This window comes from Rhamphochromis sp. 'chilingali' (genome assembly GCF_963969265.1).
Source record: "Rhamphochromis sp. 'chilingali' genome assembly, chromosome: 17".
Lineage (NCBI taxonomy): Eukaryota > Metazoa > Chordata > Actinopteri > Cichliformes > Cichlidae > Rhamphochromis > Rhamphochromis sp. 'chilingali'.
Window position 1 is genome coordinate 31425909 of NC_137944.1, and position 26598 is coordinate 31452506.

Sequence of the window (26598 nt, forward strand, 5' to 3'; positions counted from 1 at the left end):
GCTATGATATCTAGAAGTACACCTAGTTTAAGTGTACAGGCCTGTGGATTGTTGATTATTTGGTAATTCAGTTCTTTTTAGTTAAAAAAAACATTTCAGATATCCACAGGGACATTATTTCCACATCCACAGTGGTTATACTTACACATCCATGTTATTTGTCCATGAACAAAAATGACTCACGAGTCGTTCATGAGGCTTTCACTTTCACTAAATACAGTTTCACTTTTTCATTCTTGAAAAAAATCCTACGGTTCAAATGGTTTTCTTTTATAATTTTTCAGATAATTTCAGATACAAATTAGATTTTAACAGGTAAAAGTTTCACTTCAGATGTTTAAAATTAAAAGTAAAACTTTTTAAGATAAAGTTGCAAATATGTATAAATGTTTAGCAGTGGACAGAGGATTAAAAAGCTCCACTGACTATTAAACTTATGACATCAACAACAACATGTGTCTCAGTCAAAATTATATTCTTTATAGTGAGAACCAAGAAAGACAAAGTCAGTAACTGTACTATAAATAGAGTATCTGTATTTTCTATGAGATACTTATCAACAAATACTGCAGTACATATACACCACCTATCAAATTTCAGCTTGCACTGGTGAATGCAAGTGTTTACTTTTAAAATGTGATTTACAAAAGTTGCAAGACTGATAAAGAAAAATTATGTAAACAAATTTATGAAATGTGCATCTTTGTTGTCGTTATCAATATTGCCTCTATAAGCTCACCAGTAAAAATATTTGTTTAACAATAAACAGTCAGTCGATACAAAGATATGATCACATACAGGATGTGCAGTTCAGTTTCCATCCACTGTGCAACATTTTCAGGCCGGTTGCACAATAATCACACCCTTATTGTGCAGATTGAGTTTTTATCTAACATCCAACAGATCACCGGCTGTTCCCTGAGTGTGCCTGGGGGAACATGGTTTTGAATAACTGCTGTCTAAATGAATTACCTGCTAACTGAAATCTGGGATCAAAAGATGTTGCTTTTATTATTTTGATAACACAGTTACGTGTCTGATAATCTCATTGGAATCCAGCAGTGAAATGATAACTCCACTTTAACGTGATGCAAAAGTCTCGACTCATCAGGGACTACTTCAGTGAAGCTTATTGTCCATTTTCAAATCTTATTTGAAATACAAATACTAAGGTGCACATAACACTCCACAGGCACATAATACCTGAAAAATAACAAGACTAGAGAAATACCAAAAACATTTTTCAAAATTACATTAAAAAATAGAGACAAAAGCGGAGATGATGGATATGCGTCTAAAGAGACATACATACTAGATAGGACAGGGTAGGGGAAGGAATAGATTGTAGTTTAATGTCAGAACAAGTTAAATTGTTGTTAAAAAACTATTTATATAAAATCCCCAGTTTATCCCCTTTTCCTGCTTTAATCTGTAAAATAACACTCATCACTTCCAGCTGAATCCCACCTCCTTCCAGGGAACACTAAATGCAGAACACAAGAACGTATTTTATGGGTAAAACTGCTCCTGGATCAGCGTCGCTCTCGCACACTGGGGGCATTGTTGGCAAGGCGTCTACGTGGGATAAGCGCATGCGCCATGTTTCATGGTGCAACGCAGACGCAGATCGACAGCAATCACGATCAGAAGAAAAAAACAGATGTCAGTATTTTTCTTTGACAAACTCCGACAAATGAGATGTGGATTATTACGGCGATCATAAACGGATTACAGGTGCAAGAGTTCGGCAAACAGCGCAATCAATAAAACTGCAATCGTTTTTTAGTCACGTGGTCACGCCTGGCCAATCAGAATGAGCCAAATCCTACGGAAAGTATGTCCTTTGTTCGGATATTTCGACAACTTTATTCGCCTAATTGTGGCGAATAATCTGCGCGTCTCTCTGGATATGTACACGGTGTTTTTATGAGCTCGGGCTCGCGTTGAACACATTTTATCGCGGTGTTTGCAGAATGCCACGTGTCCAGATTTGATGAACGGGCACGAGTCGTCACATGACGCCCCACCCTGCGCAGGGAATGGGGGAAGAAGGCGGACATGTTTGAGGGAAATGTGTTGGTTAAAAAGTATCGAGGTGGAAGACAAGAAGATAATTTGAAGAAAGGTTTCGCATTATTTTGGGATTTATCATTGGAATTTCTTACTTACTTTACATTCCAGACTTTATTGACTTATACTCAACATTCATTTTATATTTTTTATATATATTTTTAAAAATGTTTAGTTTAATGTTTGTTTTTACAGCACAATGTTATGAAAACGTTAGAAATATTTGAATCTGTATTAATATGTGCCAGTGCTGTATCGTGTATTTCAGAATTTGTAACCTTGGTGTGGGGGATGGGCGCAGTGGTTAGGTAACCTTTTGTGTGTCGTCGTTTCAATGAGTTTAAGTCGTTTTTTTTTTTAAAAAAAAGAAGCCGCTTATATAGGTTTATTAAGTACGATTTTTGTACTATTATCTTGATGTTATTTGGTCTTTTATTGTTTGGTTGAACCACAAAGGTGTGGTTTGATGGTTTAATCTTTAAAACAATAGTCCAATCTTTAATTTAATTATTCCCTTGGACTGTATTGGTTAACGTAGTTGTAAATATTTCGGTTGGAGCTTGATTTAATCAGGCTTTGGATGAGGTTGTTAATGAAAACTGCTGTGTCATTCAGGCGTTGGTTTCTGTGACCTTCTTATAGGTGTTCGTGTTAGGTTTTTATTGCTGATGAAAGATGTAAATGATGGCTTCAGCACAAACATCGTTTAGTTAAATTATGTGTAAGGCCTGATCTGCGCCCTTTCACAGCGTGTAACTGCGGGTCGTGGAGGCCTCGTTTTACAGGCTTGGCTGGTCTGACTGTTAAAATTGTGGCGCTTTCTTCACCAAGTGTTGGGATCTTACACCGTTTGCGCGTGTAAATCGAATATACGGCGTTTTACAGGTTTTTCTTGACATTGTGTGTTTTGAGTTGAGGGTTATTTGATCATATTACTGTCTCTCAACGTGCTTAAAGATGGCGGCTGTGCTTCGTTTCCCTTAGATAAAAAAAAATGCGGATGTACTGTTTAGTACAACGCTCGTGGGAAGAAGCCCTTGGCTCTTCGAGGGTACGCGTGACTGGATGCAACAACCAATAGGCTTCATGGTATTTACCCTGAAAGCCCGCGTTACAGCAGCTTTAACCAATACCCGTCGTCGCTCTCAACACGTTGACGTAATGTAATATGATATGGAGCAGGCTGGCTTCCTTGCCCTCGCTTTCTGTGGGGGATAATATGGCGGAGCCAGTTGCATACAGTATATCTTAAAGGCTGTAGAAGGATGGACCAATAGTGTTGTGCAACTTATTTGACGGACAGGAAAATCTTGCGAATAGGCTGACCTGAATTGCAGGTTGGAGAGTTTCAGTATCCAGGGGTGTGGTCATTTTAACTGACGTCGTGAACAGCCAGTAGAAATCCAAGGGGCGGGGACGTTTTGGGGTGGTGTGTCCAATGGGTTTTGCGACGGGTCTATAAAAAGCCGGGTGTAGTCGCATAGTCGCCATTTCAGCGAAGCAGATTTGAAAGAGAGCTCCGTGGCGGGGAACGGAGAGATCTGACGACTGGAGACGGATCCTGGTTTGAGTGTAGCTAAAAACAGAATCCGGATCCATCCCGATGGAAATGGCTGTTAACCCGCCCATTGACAGGTATCTACCGGCATAACCGACTCTCAGCTTTCCATCAGTCGGAATATTGTGAACATTTATGGTTATTTATTTTAAATATAACGGAACGGGCACCCTGTTTGCTGTAATGCCAGTTGAAGAGAGGTGGACGCTGAGTATGCTACAGGAAGGACTTTATCGTGTCGTTACAGGCATTAGAAGTGACTTTCATGTGGAAGAAGTAAGGTTGTTTTGGGCTTTTTAACATAACAAACTGCGACTGTTGAGCGCTGTGCCGGCGCCATTTTCGGCTGCCGTTGGCCGCTCTCTCACACTGTCTAGCAGTTAGCATTACTAGCTCTAGCCTGAGCCCGAAGGGTTGCTCATGAGACGCGTAAGTATCACGTTTGGTGCTGTATGTCTGCGTTTATTGACAGTGACAATTGACAATGCTGACCTGGCATCTTTTAAGAAGGCTTTATCTAATGTATAAATGTGGCATTTGTGTAGCACAAAACCATAGTTAAACTTGATCGTTGTGCAAGTACATACGTAGGGGGGTCGGGCGCACCGCCACGGCAGAGTCACTGCGTGTTTCGCTGGTTTGTTGTTGTAGCCATGTGGCGGTCATGGGGTTGTTGTGATCGCCGGTGTAACGACTCCATTGTAGCATAACGGCTAACGCTCCGTTATCAGTAGCACCACTACCAGTTATTTATGTATTATTAAAGTAGTATTGTCACACATACAGAGAGCCTGTCAATGTCTCTGGTAAATGTTATTTTTAATGTAGGGTTATTAGTATATATGTTGGGTGTTTCCCTTGGTTGCCTGGTTACAGCGCACACTAGCCCCAGTAGTTAGCAGCTGCTATCATTTTGAACTAATCCGATAATGCCAAAAAACTGTCTCTAAATATGATAAATTTTTAATACTTTAATGGAGAATCTATTTTTTGTCTCTTAATTTGTTAAATATTTTTTGGGCCAACATGTTTTTTGTGTAGTGCTGTTATATTTTGTACATGATTATTTCCCTTTTTAATAATAAAGTACACTAACTGTCAAATGTGTTTCCAACAGTTGTATCATTTAAAATGACTGGTTTACAATAGCTTTGCACTCCTTTTGTTGTATCATGTTGCTAATTCTTCTTACATTTTGTGTGTAGGGTGGATCAGTGCAAACATACCTTTAGGCTATGCATAGGAGACTTAAGCTACTAACCCCATGGTTATATTACTTGCACTGTTTGCTTAAATGTGGAACTTAAAAAAACCAATTTTCTGTTTTGACTTAATGGTAATGGTGCAGCATCCAATAATACAACACCAGCTGTTTCAGGCTTTTGGTAGAAACCAGTTTTCAGGCGGGTGACCTTAAATACCCCCTCTGGCCTTGGTTAGTCTTGTAAGTCTTGTGGTTCAGATGGTGGGCCAGTGAAGGTGGATCATGGTGAGTCAATACTTTGCAGCACTGAAAGAGGACAACTGAATAAACAGAATTGCTGGTTTTTACATTTTTCTTTTTAAATTAAAAATACTAGCATTAGTGTCACTGTAGATTTGATGCTAATGCCACCAACAGTCCCCATCCAAGTAACCAGACTCTGAAAATACTGCACAGTTAATGACATAAAATACAACTACTGTTACCTTATATCCAGTACCCGTAACTATGCTGTTTGGCTCTAGAGTGTATAAGGATATGCTTTCTTTACACCTTAGTGTTATTAAAGGTACACATGGAGGCACAATGGTAAGTCAGGTCAACACCAGAGTTCAACAGAGATGGTCTTCCTTCGCTGGTGCATAGTGTCGTGTTACGTATTGGTAATGTGACTTTTGTATAGAACTGTTTTCTCCTGTCATCTAAACATAACTCTGAAGTCACCAGGCGCTCATAGGTACAGTCATGGTTGCAGAGAACGAGTTTAGATAGTCGGTGTCTCGCACCTGTCAAACACAGAACAACAAGAAGTAGGAGTGGCTTAGTGTTAATACTGTGACAAGTTAATGTGTACCCTAAGCTCTGTTTATATATAATCACAATCCTGTGTTAATGACTAATGGGTGGCTTATGGTAGACAAGGTTAGGAATTAGAATTTGTGTGTAAATTTTCTACACTATTCCAGTCATTACAGTAACATGGCAGCTTAAACTCCTCCCACAATCTAAGTTGTTTTGTTTTTTTAAAAGCATGGAAATGGGTGTTGGGTTTAAGTCTGAGTGAGACGTGTAGAAGAGGAAGTGCTTGTACCAGTTCACCCAGTGTGAGCGCTCAGGGTCAGGCAGATGGGTGCTTGCTAACAAACGTGTAGTATCCTTTTTGACTTTGTATCAAATTTGACATGATAACAGGAAGCATACGTCAACAAGGGAACACTTATTTATTATGAAAGTTGATTAGCTTACATGGTAATCCCAGGATGTACAGCACAGAATATTCATTGTAACCTTTCTATAATGAGAAGAAAAACTTAATAGAATTTCATCATCACAGCTCAAACCAAAATACTCAGTTCCTTTGTAACTGTGCTCTCTGCAGCTCCCATGTTGGGCCCGATGCCAGTATGTTGGGAATAATGATGGATCAGAACTGTGGCACAGCTGGAAAACGCATCCGAAAACCTTCACTGCTCTACGAGGGCTTTGAGAGTCCTGGAATGCCCCCCCACAGCCAGATGACCCCTTCCGGGCCCCCGCAGCCCCCGGTGAAGGACCCCAACCGCCAGGGGAGGATGACCAACCAACTGCAGTTCCTGCAGAAAGTCCTGCTCAAATCTTTGTGGAGGCACCACTTTGCCTGGCCCTTTCACGAACCCGTGGATGCTGTCAAGCTCAGCCTGCCGGTGAGTGTATAGTTTCAGGTTTCAGTTCTTGTTTAAAGAGTGAAGTTTGAATGTTTCCTACCCTGAAAATGCCTCTCTTCCTCCAGGACTATCACAAGATCATAAAAAATCCAATGGACATGGGCACAATTAAGAAGAGATTAGAAAATAACTACTACCGCAGTGCCAGTGAGTGCATGCAGGACTTCAACACCATGTTTACCAACTGCTACATTTATAACAAGGTAAATCTGCCCTGGTCAATATAACCAAAAATTGTAAAAATATATAGTATAAAATATTTAGAGCAATACTACCCTTGTATATTATGTATCTGTATATAATTATGTCTTTAGATGTTGCCTATAGTTATTAACTATAGTTAATGAATGTATTATGTATAAAGTGTGTTAATATCATTGTTTTAAAACCATTTTGTGTGAATTTCCTTCACTGCAGCCGACAGATGACATCGTGCTGATGGCTCAGTCTCTGGAAAAGGCGTTCCTGCAGAAGGTGGCTCAGATGCCTCAGGAAGAGTTGGAGCTGCCTCCCCCACCTCCACGCAGCAAGTCTGCAAAAAATGGCAAAAAAGGGAAAAACAATGCAGGTGAGCAGATGTGTCAGGCCAGCAGCTGTAGTACACTCAGGACAAGATCAGTCACTTCACAGCCTGATTCTCCTCTTTCACTCTTTCAGTCTCTGGAGGCGTGACAACAGCTCATCAAGTCCCAGCTGTCTCTCAGTCAGCATACTCGCCTCCCACTCCAGAAACGCCCGACTCAATCCTCTCCACCCCACCACAAACCATTTTGTCCAAGAGCATGCCCCACGCCTTTCAGACTGAGCAGACCATGCCCACAATCACAGGTCTCCTGCCCACCCAGCCCACGGCTAAGGTAACTGTAACGCTTGACTTCTTGTATTTATATTTTTGGAATGTGTTCTAAAATTCATGGAGACTAGACATGAAACGGGATTCCTCTGACTTCCTCTGTTCTTCTTTTCTCATCTACAGAAAAAAGGTGTGAAGCGGAAAGCGGACACAACCACTCCGACCACCGTACCCATGCCTATAATGAGCACGATGGGCGTTAGTGGCATGGGGCTGGGGCACAACTCACCGCTAACCCTGACCTCTCTGAGGGTGGACCACAACAGCGGCATGGGCATGGGGATGGGAATGAATATCAACATGAATATGGGCCGACCAGCAGTGGTTGTAGGCACCAAAGGAGCAGGAGGGAACAGGAGGGGAGTGAGCGGACGACCCATCAAACCTCCTAAGAAGGACTTACCAGATTCTATCCTGCCGCCGCCGGTGCGCCGCAGCAAGCTGAGCCCTCAGATGCGTTACTGCAGCGGCGTCCTGAAGGAGCTGCTGTCGAAGAAGCACGCCGCGTACGCCTGGCCGTTTTACAAGCCTGTCGATGCCTCGTCGCTCGGTCTTCACGACTACCACGACATCATTAAACAGCCCATGGACCTCAGCACCATCAAAGTACGCATTCGTTCCACAGACTGAATTTATCACTTCTGAAACTGAAGTTCAGAGACTGTTTATCTAAAATCTTTTCTTTTGTTGTTTTAGCGAAAGATGGACGGCAGAGAGTACCGTGAGGCGCACCAGTTCTCCGCTGATGTTAGACTGATGTTCTCCAACTGCTACAAGTACAACCCTCCTGACCACGATGTGGTGGCCATGGCCAGAAAACTCCAGGTGATTTTCTTTATTTCAATGATTAAAAAAATTAATTGGAACTTTTAAATTCTCGCAATTTGAAACTTCTACTTCTCATTTTCAGTTGCATTTTTTTTAAACCAAACCATTTTCTCTCTCCAGGATGTTTTTGAGTTCTGTATTGCTAAAATGCCAGATGAACCTCCAGCACCACCGAGCTCTTCCTCGTCTTCCTCATCCTCTTCATCCTCCTCTGAGAGTGAGCTCAGCAGCGAGAGTGAGGAAAGCGACAGCAGCCCAAGCTCCGACTCTGAGGAGGAGAGGGCGAACCGTCTGGCAGAGCTGCAGGAGCAGGTGTGTACAGCAGCATGTCTGTAAACACATGTTCACACACCGGTTGTTCGCAGCACTGATGCCATTTTATCTTTTTATTTTTTTGATCTTTCAGCTAAAAGCTGTTCATGAGCAGCTCACCGCACTCTCACAGGGCCCCATCGCCAAACCCAAGAAGAAGAAAGACAAGAAGGACAAAAAGAAGAAGAAAAAGGTTGAGAAAGAGAAGCACCGGAGGATAGAGGAGGATGTGACACCTGTCAGGCCGCCCAAGACCCCGAAAATGACCAAAACTCCAAAATCTAAGAGCAAGAGTGTGCCCTGCCCCGTGATGCCGATGAAGAAGGCACCGAGCAAGAAAAACAACAAGAGCAAGTGAGTGCTGCCACCTACTGGACAGTTTATGAGGTGACTGCATTGTGCACATTTTTATTTTGTTAAACACTCCCTGCTTTCCTCCAACAGATCCAAAAAGGCCAACGTCATCCCGCAGGTGGCCCACGATCCCCTCGTGAGCCATTTTGACTCAGACGAAGAGGAGGAGACGGCGCCTATGTCGTACGACGAGAAGCGCCAGCTCAGCCTGGACATCAACAAGCTGCCCGGCGAAAAGCTCGGCCGTGTCGTTTACATCATCCAGTCCCGTGAGCCGTCGCTCCGAGACACCAACCCCGAGGAGATTGAGATAGACTTCGAGACGCTGAAGCCGTCGACGCTGCGGGAGCTGGAGCGATACGTCATGACGTGTCTGAGGAAGAAACCCCGAAAGCCTTACAGTTAGTGAACCTCATAAAACATTGGGAAGAAAATGAATAAGCTGGGTTAGTTGATCTTTGGTTAAAGTTCTCCAGCTCATTGATGTTCTCGTCTTCTGTCTGCAGCGAGTAAGAACAGTGCTGGAAAGTCGCGGGAAGAGCTCGCTCTGGAGAAGCAGATGGAGCTGGAGAGAAGGCTGATGGACGTCAGCGGTCAGCTCAACTCTGGAAAGAAGCCGATGAAGACCAAACGTAAGTCGTCCATGGTTGAAGAGTGAAACTTTATCAACAACGACTAAACTGGTCCCGGTGTTGAAAAATGACCAAAAACTACAGCCATGGAGCATAATGTAGTTTTCTTGTTTTCCTCTGAACACATCTTGATGTTGTTTTGTTTTCTTCCTCCAGCCGAGAAGCCTGCAGCCGACACCCACACCCAGCCGTCGCGTCTCAGCGCCAGTAGCTCCTCCTCTGACTCTTCTTCATCATCCTCTTCGTCCTCGTCCTCAGACACAAGTGAGTCAGACTCCGGCTGAGAGACAGACTCTTCATATGAAAAGATGTCCCGTTGGACTCTTTTCCCCCCGAGTGGACTGAACTTATTTAAAGCTGCTGACGGAGCTGCAGGAAGGGCTGGCGAGCCCGGCAGAGATGGAGCGTTCCCGGCGCTCAGCTCCGACATGAAGGAGGTTCCTGCTCTCCTCCCTGAAGAACCGGCCTCGGCGGGTGGAGTGAGGGACGCTCTATCTCCTGCACATAAAGAAGATTGAGGCGTGCGTTGGAGGGATAAGGGTGCTAGAGCCAGAATGTGTCTAATTTCTGGAGATAATTTTCCCTTCTCACCGTGCTCCCTGTCTTTATGCTGTATAGACGAGGTGTACAGTACTCAATACATTTCTTTTATAAAGAAGCATTTTATGGAGCTAATTTATTCCCTCATTGTGGGAACAATGAAACTGGCATGAGCGAAGTCGTTTTTGTTTGTGTTTCTTTCTTTTTTTTCCGAGTGGATAAAGAGGGGAAATATTTGTGTGTGTGTTTCTGTGCGAATGACGTCGTGACGTTCTTCATAGTTTTGACGCAGGCGTTGAAAAAGTGGGTCTGCACACAGAAGCACCTTCAGAACGCATGAGATACAGAGGAGCTGACGAACATCTGCACACATCTGTTGGAGGGGCATGAATGTTTCTGTGTCGGCTGTTTTCTCATCCTTTTCTCTGTAAACGTGTTGCTTTTTCTAATGTGACCAATCTGCTAATAAATTGTGGGGGCGTTTCGTCCTGTGCTCAATAACATCTGTTCCTCTGATTTCTTTAATTCAGTCACAAAAACATCGGATCAGAGAGGTTTTAAATCCAGAAGTTTGTCTTTAAACAATCGGCCTTCGAGATCGACGGCAGCTGAAAGTTTCAGTTTTATTTGACTTTACTTTGTGTGATTAAATTTTAGTACAGCAGGTTAGAGACGGCGAGTTTGTTTTGATCGAGTAGACGCCGACGATGGATTCGTGTTGTTGTGATGATGCACTGTTTCGTTTTGTTTGTACTACTAAACCAGTTTGTGATTTTTAGGGTAAGGTGTGTTTTCTGTTCTTCTGCAGCGGATTATTTATTTAGGAGGAATTTTAAAAAGGAGAAACTTTTCATACTGAAAGCAAACGTTTGTGGACAGGTTACGTGTCGGGATTGTGGAGGTGTAGATAACCTACAGCCTCTGAGCATGTTTTTGTTTCCCTTTGATTCCTTTTTTAAAGTATTTTCAGTCTGAAGTTTGTCAGAACCCTGAAGCCTGTGTACTCCATCGCTTCACCTGAACATCTGTACATAAATAAACTGAGACGTCTTTTCACCGACTTTGGCAACGTTTTATTGACATCCTGAGTTCAAACAACACGACATAAAAAATACATCAAAGTTTTCAGTTTGGCGATCAAAGAGAGGCGCAGATTAAAGTATTAACTGCAGTTTTATTCTTTTGCTGAAAGAACTTTTTAACCCTAATCTGGACTTTTTAAAACAAACGCTCTCATCACAGAGGGGAACAACACACAACTGGAACTGAGCATTAAAATCGAGTTCCTCTGAATGACGTTCTCACAGTGCCTGACTTCATGTATCCTCACATGTGCAGCCTGCATCCTGCTGCAAGCAGTTTTCCTGCATATTAAAAATCCTGAGATTCTCTGACATGTTTATATTGATTATTAATAATTATTACTAATAATAAATAAAAGGGAACAAGAAGACAAAATCCATTTAATACTCCAAAACAGTCCTGCTGCACTGTGTAACCCCACAGACCAGCTGAAACTTCCAAACATGAGTTTTTTGACAACAGATAAAAGTCCAGAATAACACAGAAGATCATTTAAGTATTTGGTGTCACATTTAAAATCTATTCTTAACTTGGGAGTCTTAATAATATTAAACTGAACCTTTTATTAACATTTTATTAATGATATATTTATATCAGCCTTTAAATGTATTCAGTAATGATGCTGACAGCTGGGACAAAAACATGTAAAGATATTTTTGTGATATTTTAATTGGATTTTATGTAAATTAAGGTGTTTTATCTGTTGCAGCCGAATTAGTTTTTGCTCTTAGTCTAGTTTGGCTCATTTTTCATGAAAGCTCCTTGAAAGATGAAAGTGAAAACCAGATGAAGCAGTCAGAAGTTACCAGGCAACAGGATCTCTTCTTGGAAAATAAATAGAGCAAAGAGGACACAGTGAACTGGACTTCAGCACATCGCTGACGCTGCTGATAAATTTCTTTTTCATTTCTCAGGAAAAAGCTGGACTAGAGTTTTTACAGACACTTAAAAGTGCAAGAGTAAAAACAGACAACAGAATTATGACGGAGACGATTGTAAATCAAAACCACGTGTGGCTAAATATATAAATGTTCCTCTAAAGGTTTCTGCAGCACATCAGTGTCAGATTTACTGATCATAAGATATTTAATGAGAATATTGAAATAAATCTACCCAGTAAATGAGGAAAATTAACTATATTCTAAACTATAAACGTTTCTGAGTTCTCACTGCGGTGTAGACTGATGCGTTGAGTGTTTCTTCTTCAGTCATCTTTCTCACTCACTATGTGTTAATAGACCTCTCTGCATTGAATCATACCTGTTATTAACCTCTGTCTCTCTTCCACAGCATGTCTTTATCCTGTCTTCCTTCTCTCACTCCAACCAGTCGTAGCAGATGGCTCTGCCCCTCCCTGAGCCTGGTTCTGTCAGAGGTTTCTTCCTGTTAAAAGGGAGTTTTTCCTTCCCACTGTCGCCAAAGTGCTTGCTCATAGGGGGTCATATGATTGTAGGGTCTACGTTACAATATAAAGCGCCTTAAGGTGACTGTTGTTGTGATTTGGTGCTGTATAAATAAAATTGAATTGAACAGACTGATAACAGAGATTGACTGCCCTCCAGTGGCCACAATACGTATTTACACCACTGGTATCCTGCCACATGTAAATACTTCCGGTATTGTGGCAACCACAAGAGCACCTGGCTTTAGCCACTGTAAGGTGAGGAGCGCCACAGTAGGCGGAAACGTGTGACTTCGACTTTAATAGCGAAAATTAAATTGCGTTTTGACCACATTGACAGAGCAGAGAAAATATACTAGACAACAGATTAAGTTGAAATTATGAGATAAAAACATTTTGCATGTAAAAAAAAAAAAAACAGTTTAGGTTTCAGCAGAAACAACACGTTACACTTTGCATGTTATAGATTTGGGGAGAAAAGTCTTTACAAAAAGATACTTTACAAGATACTTTTGTAAATTGTATGTATTGACATACAATTTAATAAAGGCTAACTAAACTAACTAACTGGGCAATAAAAGACATGAATAAAGTGCAATGTGCAGTAAATGGAACAATTTACATTGATGTTACAGACAGTGAAAAGTAGTGAAGTGAATTTGTTCAATAAGAAGCAAAAAACAAATACATTTGAAAGTGACCGCTACATAGGTGTCAAAAGAACACATTTTTCTTTACTCAAGTAAAAGTATAGATACCTCTGTTTAAAAAAAAGACTCTAGTAAAACTATTGACTCATGTTTTTACTCAAGTGGAAGTAAAAAGTACAGGCTCCAAAACATACGTAAAGTACAAAAGTATAAAGTAAGGTAAAGTAAAAGTAGAAACAAAAAAGTAGCAAAGTAAAGGACAGATACCCCAAAAGTCTACTACTAAAGTACAGTAACAAAGTATTTCTACTTCGTTTCTTTCCATCTCTGATGCCAACAATAAATCATATTTTAATGCAAAATGTGGTTTAAAGACTCCAGCTCTCTTACTTAAATATTCCCATGTTGTAACGCATGATCAGTGTAAGCGGACTTGTTGATTCCTACTAACGGTGAATGACTCTGTTCCAACCTTTACGATCCACTTGCGCGGTTTGCAAGTCACGTGTTTCTGCCTACTGTGGTGGTGACGTGTTTCCGCTTACTGTGGCGCTCCACAGTGGCTGCGCTGGTATTTAAACAGCTGTAAATGACATGTTAGACTATAATCCGTGAAACATGTTATGAAGGAAATTTCTTTGTTAAGAGTGAAATAACAACAAAATATAACATAAAAGTGGCCAAAAGTTTGGATTGATTATAATGTAGAAACAATAATCATACAGTCATAAAGTTGCCTAAAAACAGGGCATTTATTTGTTTTGTGTAAATCCTGTTCACTACAGTCTATTTGACATTTTAGGTAAAGACGTTACACATAAAAACATACACAACATTTTTGGTAGACGGTCACTTTTTGGCCCAACACCGGTATCGATTTCAAAATAAAATGCCTGTATTGGCTTTTATTTTTTTTACTGATGATGTTGGGTTTTCTTTACATTAAACACTGTTTACCTTTTTTCACCGTTTTTTTATCGCCGCCTGATGGACAAACCTGAAACTACAACAACAGCAAACTGTCATGGCGGCTGCCACAAGGCTCATCTCAAGGTTGACGCTGGTCACCGGTTAGTTTATGTTTTATTACGGATCCTTCACAGAGAAATAAACCCGACCGTTTCTTTTTGTCTCAGATGTTTTTGCTCCGTTAAACCGGGAGAGGTTTTCTCCGTTATCTCCGCAGCTGAAGGAAACTCGCGCTTCATTAAACTTCTCTGCGAGTTCAGAGGAGCTGTGAAGTTTCAGACTGACGTTCAGACTAAGGAGATTTATTTTGTATCATGTGAAGCTGTTCAAAGTATTCAGCAGCAGCTGATTCATATATAATTAGACGCATCTGTGCAGCTCGGTTATTGTTGCCGTGGAATAAACTGACGACAGGAAAGGATCGTTCATATAGCCCACTCCTTCTTCCGGTCAGTTTCTCTAGCAAATATTCCCAAAGATAACAATACATTATTTTTAATGCACACTAATTAATTATTCAGAGTTTAGGCTGCTTTCAGGTTATAAAGAGATTAAAATTTAGGCTCCAGCTCAACATCTGATGCATAATAAATTTCACCTGTGGAGAAAATGTGAGTTCATATTGTGTTTTAGTGGAGATAATGTTTCTTATTGTAGCTCAGGTTAGTTTCCTGTCATTTGCTCCTCGTGTTTAAGTCATTTGTAGTAAATCGCAACCTTTCATTTTAAAACAGGAAACGCAAACATCAGAAACGTTCATTTCCAGGCAGGCAGCTCCTAAACTATTAAATGTGGATGTTTAATCAGAGCAGGAAGCTTTGAGTGGACCTGAGAGCCCTGCAGTCGTGTTTTCACGACTAACTCTAGTCCAGATGTTTTTGTGGGGGCTTTTGTTTTCATTTCAGAAACATCCTGAGCTCCTGACGCCTCAGACGCTGCTGTTTCCTCCTCTCTGCTCCTGCTCTGACTTCACGCTCCTCTCTTCCCACCCAGGTGGAGGGAGTGGGATCGGGCGGGCGGTGTGCCAGCGTTTGGCCTCTGAGGGCGCCTCCGTGGTGGTCGCTGACATCAGCGAGGAGTCGGCCAATGAGACGCTGGGGAGTCTGCAGAGCAACCTCAGAGGGCAGGTCCACACGGCGGCTGTAGTGGACGTGTCGTCTAAAGAGAGCATCAAGAAGCTGGTAACGAGCGTGCAGGTGAGAACAACGCTCCTGCTGCGCGTTCGTCTTTTCTCCCTCCTCCTTCTTTAACGTAAGCTCGTTCCTCCTGCAGACTCGGTACTTCCAGCCTCCCTCGGTGTGCGTGAACGCAGCCGGCATCACTCAGGACGACTTCCTGCTCAACATGGAGGAGGAGCAGTTTGATAAAGTCATCCAGATCAACCTGAAGGTAGGCGGCGCTGACACCTGGCAGCTTCTCCTCCATCTCACACTGCAGGCTGAGAGACGACTGAACACAGTTTAAAATGATGCGAACAGCAGAACAGTGACGGGCTGTTTATTTGTTTCCTGTTAGTGATTAAATCCACTCGAGCTCACAGGTAAAAATATATTTGAATCCTGTGTTAGATCAGAGTGAAAGGATTCATTTTTCATTGTTCTCTCCCAGGGTTCATTCTTGATCACTCAGGCGGTCGCTCAGGCTCTGGTGGCCTGTGGAGCGCCCAAAGGATCCATCATTACTGTGGGCAGCATCGTGGGAAAGGTGAGATACGAGCAGGCGCGGTTTGGGTCACAGTTTTGTACAGAAACATAAAAAAATGAGTCAAAGTTGGAGATTTTTGTTCTTTAGTTTAATTTAAAGGGAGAAAATAAAATAACAAAAAGAATTAAAGACAGAAAAAAAATCTCATTGGTCATTATTCTGTTTACACACACAGAAGTAAAAAAACACCCGAACATAAACCTGTAGGCAGGCTTTGAGTTTACAGTCTGTATAAACTGCCCTGTTTATGTCTCTGGTTCCAAACCTGCACATTATTAATAAAACTCTGATTTTTTACTCTGAGAATGAAGCTGAGCTGACAGCAGACTGAAGTCTCAGCAGTGACTCGTCCTGCAGCTCCACTCTAGTCGAGATGCAGTCAGTGTCCTGTGAGACGATCGAGTCACGACAGTTTCAGTGTCAGTTTATTTTCCTGCTTGACTTTTCTTTGAGTTTCTTCGCATCTGTTTAAAATTAATTGTATTTACATTTTATTTTTACATCTTAATTGATATATTTGTGTAAATAAAAGCTCCAACTCAGAATTGGATCTTGTGTTTGTGCTGGCTTCAGGTAAAAGTGCAGTGCATCATCCTGCAGATGATGTCTACTGAAGTTTTTGTTGCCTTGAAGTTTTCAAAGTAAAAGATGCATGAAAGATATTGTATTCCTGAAGCAGCTTTAAAAACCACTGCAGGTGTTCCTCTCTCTGCGGGTCCTTTATGGTTTATGTGGCCTTTATCTCATGTCTGTTGTGGTTGTTGTTTGCAGGTAGGAAACATCGGTCAGGCTAACTACGCTGCCTCTAAAGCTGGAGTCGAGGGTTTAACAAGGACCGCTGCCAAAGAGCTCAGCAGGTAAAACAAAGTGATGCAGCGACGCGCATGAGCTGACCGGAAACTCACCTGTGTCTCCGCCTCTCTCTCCCTCCAGGTTTGGGATTCGCTGTAACTGCGTGCTGCCAGGGTTCATTACGACTCCAATGACAGATAAAGTGCCAGAGAAGGTTATTAGCAAGGTACAACACGCACGCACGCACACACAGGTGCACACACGCACACAGACATCCACACAGACACACACAAACAGGTACCTGCTGAATGTGACGTGAATTTAGTTTTTTCCTTTTTTTAAAACAATTTCCTGGAGTCTGATCACTGCAGCGAGCTGTTAAACATCATAAAAACTCGTAAAAATATTGTGACTGAAACAAAGCTGCCAACATATTCATTTACTTCCTGCTCCTCAGTGAAGCTGCAGCCATGTTTGTGTTTCAGATCGAGTCCTTGGTGCCTCTGGGAAGGATGGGCGAGCCGGCGGGTCAGTTTCATATCACTGATGCTTTTCACTGTCACTCTTCATCCAGGACATCAGATTCATACATGTGTCGTTCTGCTCCGGCCACACCGACACCAGCTGCGTTTAAATGAACACAAAGCTGTTGGATGAGTGGGATTTGTCCAAACATCTATATGGAACATGAGAACATCAGTGTTTCTGCATTTTAGAGTCATCAGCCACTTTAACGAGTGTTAAAATAGGACTGTGCTAGAAAACAGGAGCCACACTGAAACTGTGTCACACGCGGTGAAACAACCGTTCAAAATACAGACAAAATGCACTTTTTTGCGTTTTTCTCAGAGAATCACGAGAAACAGATCAAACATCTGTTTCTGTTACACTGCTTCATTAGGATGATGCAGTTTCAGAGTTGACACTGTGACACTCACAGCCGGGAAACAATGATTGACGAGTTGAACTTTTTCAAACAAATGTGTTTTTCAATTCTGAAACAAAAGTTTAGAGGGCTCAAAAATGCTGAAACAAATAATGCATTTTAAAAAATGCATAATTTCAGCCCAGCTCTCTGACAGCTGTAACTCAGAAAATGTTGGTGGCATGAAGGTGAACGTTTGCATGGCCTCATAAAACAAACTAAAGTTAATTTATTAAAAAGATCAGCTGATGGGCTCTTTGTGTCCTCCAGAGGTCGCTGATGTCTGCGCCTTCCTCGCCTCGGACGACTCTCAGTACATCACCGGAGCCAGCATCGAAGTGACAGGTGCAGTTTCTCTATAAACTTTTCATTTCACATGACAAATGTTTTCAGTTTAACGAGAATACCAACACATCAGGACTCGTCTTTCTTTGTCAGGCGGACTTTTCATGGGTTAAATCAGCCGTCCGGCGAGCGCGCGACTGAAGACTGTGAGACTAGTTTCTACGTAATTATTATTTTTTGACTTGATTTTGATTGTGTGAATGTTTTTGTAATTTTGATGTGAACCTGTCACATGTTGTCTTAATAAACACTAGAATGTAATGTTGAATCTGAATGAAGCTTTAAAAAAGTTTTAACATGTTTGTGTGTTTTTGGGGCACAGCTGGGATTTGAACCAGCTGCTTTTGAGTTTTTAGTGTCTCCACACCATCATCACCACCAGAGCCTCCTCAGGCTTCCTGTCTTCTCTGAGAAGGTTTACATAATAACTCTGGCTTTAAAAACATTGGTGGAGGTCAAAGGTCAGCACACACAGTTTGAACCTGAAGGCTGAGCGTCCTCAGATGTTGCAGGTGTTTAACTCTGAGCTGCGAGCCGAGGTGCTGGCAGGCCTTTCAGGGCTGTTTGTTTCATAATCGGAAGCATCTTTGCTCCATCTGTGCTGCAGTTTTTCTGTCTTTTATTGTTGAAACCACAGCAGTTTCCACTTTGAGTCGTCTTCAGCAGATGCTGTTTCTCAGCTAAACATGTGAGTTTGGAAACAGGACCCATAATCTCAAAGACGACGTACCAGCACATTACGTCCCCCTCTGAGTGACACAGCTGGGCTTGACTTGGTTTTAGAAGTTTAAATACAGCTGCTGAGAGGAGGAGAAAACAATAACGATGCCAAAATCTGTCTGCAAAACACTCAAGCAAAGAAAAACTGAGGTTTCCGTTTTTGTCTTTATAAAAAGTGAAGCTAGCAGCTCTCCAACAGCCTGTCTTTTACTCACAAACGCATAAAATGTCTGAAAGCATTTTGAAATAATTACTTGCAGAGAACAAAGTTACGCTAACGAGGTTAACGAGTTAATCCCAGTTCTTTAAAAGTCTGTGACTAGTGATGAAACCGAACGGATGCTGATCTAGAGGAAAACAGGGGCATAATTTCAGAATGGCCACAAGATGTCGCTGTTTCACCTTCTAGTAACAAATAGAAACAGCAATCACTAAAGTAGACCATAATAAATATTTAATGGAGAGCACATAAATAATTTGAAGTTAAGGATATTTTGTTATATTACCAAGAAATAAATTAATATTGTCACCAATGCAGATTATGCTACTAAGGATTTGGGGAAAATACATTAAAGTAAGTCAAAAAACAAAACATGAAGCTGATCCAGAAGATAAATTAATTAAAAAACGCACAGAAATAAAAACATAATTACCAAGAAAACCTGTAGAGCTCTTTAAACTGCTAAATAATAAAGCATTTAAAATACATTATTAATAGACATCGTTCCCTACGTTGTTGCCTATGAACAAGTACTTTGACAAATAGCGACACCTTGTGGCCCTGTGTAGTAAAATCATGACAGCAGTTTGGAAGAAAAACAAGAGTCAAGCAGCTCTTTTTAAAAAGATTATATATTACAGAAACAAGAATTTAAAAAAATTACTTACAGACATTATAAAATACTTTTTTCTTTTTTCAGCACCATATTTTTATGTTGAAACGGCTTCAACACAATAAAAACAAACAAATAGTTGAGGTCATTCTCTCTGGAGGAGGGCAGATTTTTTTGGTTTTGGCTTTTTCGGTCATCCATCCTCCGGTTTCCTGCTATATATATTTAAAAAAGCACAAACAAATAAAACCAGAACCCCAGAATTAAATCGCCCCATCATTTTTCACTTTCCATCCCACGGAGGCAGACGACCTTCGCCCCCCTGCCTCTCTCACAGCCTCTCTCTCCCCCGTGGTGGTTCAGTATCTTTACCATCACAGCTCAGATCGATGCAGACTTTAAGTAAAAAGTTGTTCCGCGATTGCAAACCTGCAAAAGCCAACAAGTGAAACAGCAGCAAGGACAGGGACGTGACAGAGGTGGAGAGTCACCGTTTAATCATTACAGTGGAAGCAGGATGTAACAGCACAGTACAGTCGATGCAAACACTAAGACGGGATCTTACAGTAACGTGTGGCCACAGATTCTTATTTTTATTCCGTACAAAAGGAGTTTGAACAGGGCGGAGCACCGCGGTGAGTTTGACCTTCAAGTGTCAGCTGCAGGAAATAAATACAAACCACATGTGACTGAAATATTGGTTGGTTCTTGTTTTTTTAATCTCAAAGCACCCTGTTAGTTTTAAATAAATACAATAGAATATCACTATTTCTGTACAAATGGTATGTAATGCACATCTTCCCCAGGTACAAGCTTCATGAATTAGAAGAGACTACAGGAAGGAGTCGGAGTGGACACTACACCTTTGACACGTTTGTGTAATTAGCACCTTACCACACAGGTCAGTAAAAGCGTGCATTTTTATTTGCTGCTGCAGGAAAAACAGGAGGAATCTCTGAAGCTCTGACATGTTTAAACACTGATGGAAAACAACAAAGAGTCCAGACTCAGCAAACACCGGAGCGGCGTGGTGTTAGCGGCCTCGGTGAGGAGTGATTTAAAGAATCGGGTCTTTAAAAAAAAGGCACCAGCAGCATGCAAATACAACAGCACTGCATTTAGCACAGTTTACAAAATGAATGGCTTTGATTTCACTGGTCACACGTCTCTCCTGCCTCGTGCATGCATCACATCGGCTCAGCGCGGTCTCGCTCCTCTCGGGTGGAGGAGGGATTGTCCTGCACCTCGCCACACGTTAACCTCGGTGCTCAGTTCCCTGTGTTTCTGCCGGTGTCGTTAATTCTTTGGTTCCTTAAAGTGTAAAAAGATCTGAATGTTACTCTGTAAACAGCATGGCTGAAGAGTCGCCCCTGATGACCTCACAAAGAGCCTCATCTACAGCTCAGGGGAACGTTTCTGACCTCTGGCTGTTCTTTTATGGTCACGTTTGTCTCCTGTTTTGCTTTCATGTGATTTTAACTGCATCACAGATAAAGGCGGCTGCACGGGAGCCTCTCACAGCCTGAACGACCGTCAGTCATGCTGCCTGCAGAGTGAATGTAGATTAGAGAAGTGGGAATGAGTGTGACCCGTTTCTGGGAGGAGATGTTGGATGGGGAGGTAGAGGGGCATCAGACCTCAGGTTGCCGGCTCGCTCTCAGGTCGGTGACGTTAAAGAAAACACTGTTTTATGTTGAAGAACGCTCCCTCCTGGCTTTATCTTCGTCTCGCGCGGCGGGTCGAAGGTCTCCTCTCCGCGAGTTTTTCAGATTTCTCTCCTCTTTTTTTTGTTTTTGTGACGTCCATTAACTGTTGGGAGGATGTTGGTTTCCCCGGGCACGCACTTTACTGTGAGCGCGTGTTTGTCTCACAACAACTGCATGTATATGTAAGTGTGTGTGTGTGTGTTTTATATCATTTACAAATTAATTTACAAATTACTGGGCATGAATGTTTTTTTCATATATAAGTGTGTCTCTAAGTGTGTGTGTGTTTGCATGTATTGTGTGTGTTTGTGTTCTTAGGCTTGGAAACAAACAGGTCCCACTTCAAAACCAAACTGCTGGTTTTTCTCCCCAAAGTCTGACACCTTGATATCCCGCAGAGGAAGATGCTCCAGCTGTGGCGTGCTGATCTCCAGGACCGTCCTGTCGAAGCCCTTACGATACTGAGGAGAGACACAGAGACACACACGTCAGGAAACCACAAAATGAAAAAGGTTTATAAAGTTTGTGTAAGTTGGCACATTAGGCTGAAGTTAGAGCAGACATGGTTCTTCTCCTTATATAAAACAAACTCTCCCGTTGCACCCGCTCAAAAACAAACAGCTAAACACTTCATAAAATCCTCTAAATGTTCCTCTTGTGTTTTGCAGCTACATGTGAAACCGTTTGTCATCATAGTGTAATTAGTGATCGTTCTCAAATTTAAATCAACCCCAAAGATCCCATAAAATGAAAACTGTCTGTTATTGATGAGGAACGTGACACAGTGTGGGGTTAAACTCTTGTGCTTTCTCCAACAGCTCAGTCACACGACATAAAACTCCAACCTCTTTGTGACAATAAGTAAAAAAGCGGCTGCTCTCAACTTATGAGTGAATGTTTTTGATCTCAAGGCGACCGCCTGGTGTAAGGCGAACTGTCTCCAACCAATCACAGTCCAACTTAGACCGACTGCAGTCACTCTCAGACAGATTGGTGAAGGTTTGCCAATAATTTCTGCTTTATCTACAAACACAATTTGCTCAGATGCTGCAATTAACCTGAGTCAGTCTGCATCGATGAGCACAGCTCGTCTGTTTTGTGTTTCTTTGCAAACAGCAGACTCGACTTATCTGGTTGCATTTCTGGTTTAAACTATGCAAAAGTCTCGAGTCTGCTCTTATTTCTTCATGTTTGTCTCGCTTGGAGTCAGACTATCTTTACATTTTTTAAGTGGTCAAAGTTTTTCTTTGCACATCGTCTACTTTTTCATTTACTTTCAGTTCATCCTTGTACCTGAGCATTTTCAGAGGGAACAGGTCATAGTTCATAGATCGGTGTTAAACCAGTTAAACATTCAATCATTCAATCAAGAATAAAAAAGGCACCTGACTCAGCATGAATCAGTGTTCTGTCTACAGAAAACAGACAACTCTAGACAGTTTGTTCCATTTCTTTGGCTGAATCTATGAAAAATTTAAAAAATGACACACTTTAACAGACAGAAAATCGTATTTTGTGATTCCCAAAGAGCGACTAGTTGAAAACATATCTCAGCATGCTGTGCAGTGTGTCCTTAAAAAATCTGAGGAAACTGGACAAGATCAAAGTAGTGGTGCTAAAAAGTCCTAAAAAAACTATAGCAGCACCAAAGTTGCACAGAAGTTTTCAACTGACTGTGAGTTGTCGTAGTCCTGCTCTCTGTCTGCAAAGCAACCATTTCCAAGGTAATGAGAGCGCAATCATTTAAAAACACTGTTTTTTCTAATGTGACTGCAACATCACAGAAAAAGAGGCAGCTTAATTTACTAGGACTGGATGAGGGTCAGACTAACTCTGGTCCATCATACATGGTTACGATGGTCCAGAGGAAAGATGTGACAGCTCCCCGTCACCTTCAGTAACACGGAGCCTTTAACAGGTCTGGATGTAGTTTTATGTGTGTGAACTCACAGAGCAGCCATCGATCACGGCTTTGATGTACGGGTTGGTCTCATAGCTCAGCTCCTCGTCGTTGGCACCCAGGAAGTGCAGCGCCCTTTGGTAGTTGTTCTCGGCGCTTTGGTCGGCCCAGGCCACGGAGCGGTGGCAGTGGTAGGTGAGGTTCTGACGGGCCTGGACGCTCAAGAGGCGCAGGAAGCCCAGCTGGACCACGCCCACGGGATCACCGTTGGAGTCGACGTAGGAGAACTGGGAGGAGGATGAGAAAGGAGAGGAGAAGATTTAATGATAAGACAACAAGCAGCAAGGAGGAAAAGTGTAAGATGAGTGTAAGGATGCAAACAAACGAGGGAAAGAAGGTTAAACAGGTCAAGAACTAAACTATTAAACTTAATTACTAACCTTACTACCAGTGGAAAACTGACTGTACCACGATCCTGGAGTCTCTTTGTCCCAGGAGCTCATCTCCACCTGTGACCACAATGATCCACGTCACACATTGTAGTTAAAGTTTCATTTAAACTCTGTTTTCACACAGACAGATAAAAACACCTTTTTTTAAACCTGGGCGGCAAATTTCCTCAACATTACTGCTCTGACATCTTAGTTTTGTTATAAATGTTAAATAATTTTTTTTTCTTAGATAAAATGAGAAAATAGAAACCACCACAAACGCTTCGGGAACCCAAACATGTTGATTTAACCAAATTATTATGAGTTTAGTTAATAATAATGTTTTTTGGCAGAGTTGTTGTTTTTTCCAGATTGCTGGACTGACCGTGTTGACGTCCTTGCTCGGGTACAAACACGTCTCTCCAGCACTAAAGTTACAGAAGACCTTGAAGGAGTCTCTGGAGCAGCCCTGATTGGGGTCGATCCAGTACTCTCCTGCAGGGGGCGACAGAGAAAAGAGGTGGGAAAATGTAAAAGTCTGACTTTGACTCTTAAAGATGTTCATTCATCATCGTCCTGGTACTGATATAAGTGCCAGGATCAGCTGCCAGGTTTGTTTTGGGTTTTGTGGTTTGTTTCCGTTACCGTCTTTGAGGTCGGGCTGGCTGAGGTTCAGGTCCTGGCAGGTGCGCGCGGGGCTGTCCTGAGTGCCCATAGGGAAACGCATCGTCTCGATCTCTTGACGGAGGGAGTTGAGAGAGCCAAAGATCTCCTCCATGCCTTCGCTGCCCATCAGGAACTCTGTGCCGGCGGTGTCAGATGCCGGCATGTCAGGGTCAAACTCCGGCGCCAGCTGGCTGGCATCGATGGAGCGTTTGGACTTGGGACTCCTCTGGATGGGCAGCGGCTGAATGACCTCACCAGGTGGGCCCTGGGAAGCAAGTTTACATCATTAACTGCAGTTCAGAGAGCACATGGAGAAGATTTAAATGAAGAAAGGTGGAGTACTAACAGGAGGTCCAGGAGGTCCTTGTACTCCTTTTTCTCCCTTTGGTCCAGCTCCTCCCTAAATCCAGCAGGAAAAGGAAAGAAGCATTACATCATCACATCGATTCATCTTTGAATTTTACTGACACTGCACTCATGTTAGCGTGGTTACTCACAGATGAACCCTTAGCTCCTTTGATACCTTGAGGACCCTGGAAAAGATGTCAGACTTTAATAAAACGGCTTCAATGACAGGTTTGAGGAGCAGGAGGAGGAAGAATGACGTCATGTTCCTGAAATAAAACAGCACAAATACTTACAGGAAGACCAGGAGGACCAGCAGGGCCGAGGGGTCCGGTGCCTCCAGGAAGTCCCTGTGTTACAAGACATGAGAATCATTTCCATAAAAAAGAGTCAAATAAAATAAAGGTTTCACTGCCTGCTCTTCATCGTGTGACAGAGGTCAAACTTACGGTCTCTCCTTTGGGTCCAGAGGATCCCTGAGGCCCAGGAAGGCCTCGGTCTCCCTTCTCTCCCTGCTCTCCCGGAGGTCCGATGAGACCGATAAGACCTTGGTGACCCTTCTCTCCCTTGGCTCCGGGGTCTCCACGCAGGCCGGGCAAACCAGGCGGTCCCTGCAGGAGGAGAAGCAGAGAAAAGAAAAGAAGAGGACGAAAGCAGGAGGACAGACGAGAAGAGGAAAGATGGAGGATTAAAGAAGGCAGCAGGAGCAAAGTGCAGCGTGACGGAGCATCAAGTGCAAACTTTGTGTTTGCTCTTACCAAAGGTCCAGGCGGTCCTTTCTCTCCAGCAGCTCCTGGTAATCCTTGTCCACCCTGAAACACAATTATTAACACACTTAGTGAGTGAACAGCAACACATCAAACAACAAGTGTCTCACACACACACAGTGAATTTGTTTAGTTGCTGTTTGAATAAACCCAAAAATGACTGATACACTGAACTGACCACTGATCCTGGGAGTCCTCGAAGACCTTCGGTTCCTGGCTTTCCTGGTTGACCCTGAGGGCCGACAGGACCCGTCTTTCCTGGGGGACCGACTGCACCTGGATCTCCCTGTGAAGGGTGACGCCAAAGAAACGCGATTCAAAGATTCCTTCTTTGCATCAGTAAAAGTTATGCATCACAAAAATAAGATTGATAAGAATCTGAGAAAAACAGAGTTAATCATTTATTGTAGAATCATTATTAGAAATAAAGGGTCAGTAATCAGATGTAAACATAGTTTTGTCTTATCATCTGAGAGCTTATACTCACTGTGATCTGTGCAGATCATTTAGTAACTGAAGGACTCACCTTGGTTCCCTTCTCTCCCTGACGTCCCTCTGCTCCTCTTGCACCAGCAGGACCCTGACATGTAAATGAGGTAACAGTGCATCAGTGAACACAAGTGATAAAACACTGTATTCCTTCAAAGTTAATAAGCTTTCACTAAATCATAGGAATGAATTGTATTTTAAATAGAGGCCATTTAAATACGACTGCAGGAAAGAAACAGAATAAATGTTTGATGGTGTCCAGGATGCTGCGCTCAGGTTGGGTGTTTGGGTGATGATACTCTAAACATGACTGGTCAGTAAACACAACCTTATATGCTCAGGTAAATAAAAGGTCAAACTGCAAAACTCTGTGATTGTTTTCACCCTTTTTCAAAAGCTGGAAGCATTAAAAAATATTGGCTGCATGAAAAACTTGTTACTTAAGTGATTTTTCACAGCAGCAGGTTGCCATCAGACTGAGTGATCTTACCCTCTTTCCTGGGGGTCCAGGAGGTCCGTTCTCACCAGGAGGTCCGGGCGTGCCCTGCGATAGGAGGCAGAATGAAAAGATTGATCCCTTGAAAAATTATATAAATGAAACTTGTCTGTTTTGGATATTTACTAAAACAATATATGAAAGTAATGAGAAAGTGGCCACTTTCATGAGTATTTTATAAGTTTTTACTATTTCTTTTCCATATGGGTGAGGAGCTGGATCATTTCTAATCCTTCATTTCTGCATCTCTGCTTTTTTACTCACAGGTTCTCCTGCTTCTCCGTCCTCTCCTCTCTCTCCCTTGGCACCATCCTGGCCCTA

At 42.3% G+C, this 26598-nt stretch overlaps 3 protein-coding genes across 6 annotated transcripts in view; 2 read left to right on the top strand and 1 right to left on the bottom strand.

The window, feature by feature from the left end:
- The first annotated feature begins 2451 nt into the window (after nt 1–2451).
- On the top strand, nt 2452–11114 carry brd2a (bromodomain containing 2a). The gene is made up of 12 exons (XM_080863656.1): nt 2452–3705; nt 6211–6514; nt 6601–6738; nt 6953–7103; nt 7193–7392; nt 7512–7994; nt 8085–8213; nt 8337–8528; nt 8623–8882; nt 8973–9283; nt 9389–9514; nt 9671–11114. Exons 1-12 carry the CDS (start codon nt 3674–3676, stop codon nt 9796–9798), a joined length of 2454 nt encoding a protein of 817 aa, XP_080719782.1. The 5' UTR covers nt 2452–3673; the 3' UTR covers nt 9799–11114.
- Nucleotides 11115–14179: 3065 nt separating this feature from the next.
- hsd17b8 (hydroxysteroid (17-beta) dehydrogenase 8) lies at nt 14180–18198 on the top strand. Its single transcript, XM_080863696.1, has 9 exons — nt 14180–14259; nt 15152–15354; nt 15431–15547; nt 15767–15862; nt 16634–16719; nt 16796–16880; nt 17140–17182; nt 17850–17924; nt 18018–18198. Exons 1-9 carry the CDS (start codon nt 14214–14216, stop codon nt 18035–18037), a joined length of 771 nt encoding a protein of 256 aa, XP_080719822.1. The 5' UTR covers nt 14180–14213; the 3' UTR covers nt 18038–18198.
- Nucleotides 18199–21370: 3172 nt separating this feature from the next.
- col11a2 (collagen, type XI, alpha 2) overlaps nt 21371–26598 on the bottom strand; it is a 40046-nt gene continuing 34818 nt past the window's right edge. For all 4 annotated transcript variants that reach the window (XM_080863650.1, XM_080863651.1, XM_080863652.1 and 1 more), the window contains 14 exons: nt 26542–26595; nt 26272–26325; nt 25819–25872; nt 25471–25578; nt 25284–25337; nt 24975–25136; nt 24822–24875; nt 24678–24713; nt 24527–24580; nt 24160–24445; nt 23900–24009; nt 23524–23592; nt 23134–23370; nt 21371–21644 (listed from right to left, as the gene is read on the bottom strand). In XM_080863650.1, the coding sequence (XP_080719776.1) occupies nt 21498–21644; nt 23134–23370; nt 23524–23592; nt 23900–24009; nt 24160–24445; nt 24527–24580; nt 24678–24713; nt 24822–24875; nt 24975–25136; nt 25284–25337; nt 25471–25578; nt 25819–25872; nt 26272–26325; nt 26542–26595 (1479 nt within the window). In that variant the 3' untranslated portion in view covers nt 21371–21497. The remainder of the gene's footprint in view (nt 21645–23133; nt 23371–23523; nt 23593–23899; nt 24010–24159; nt 24446–24526; nt 24581–24677; nt 24714–24821; nt 24876–24974; nt 25137–25283; nt 25338–25470; nt 25579–25818; nt 25873–26271; nt 26326–26541; nt 26596–26598) is intronic.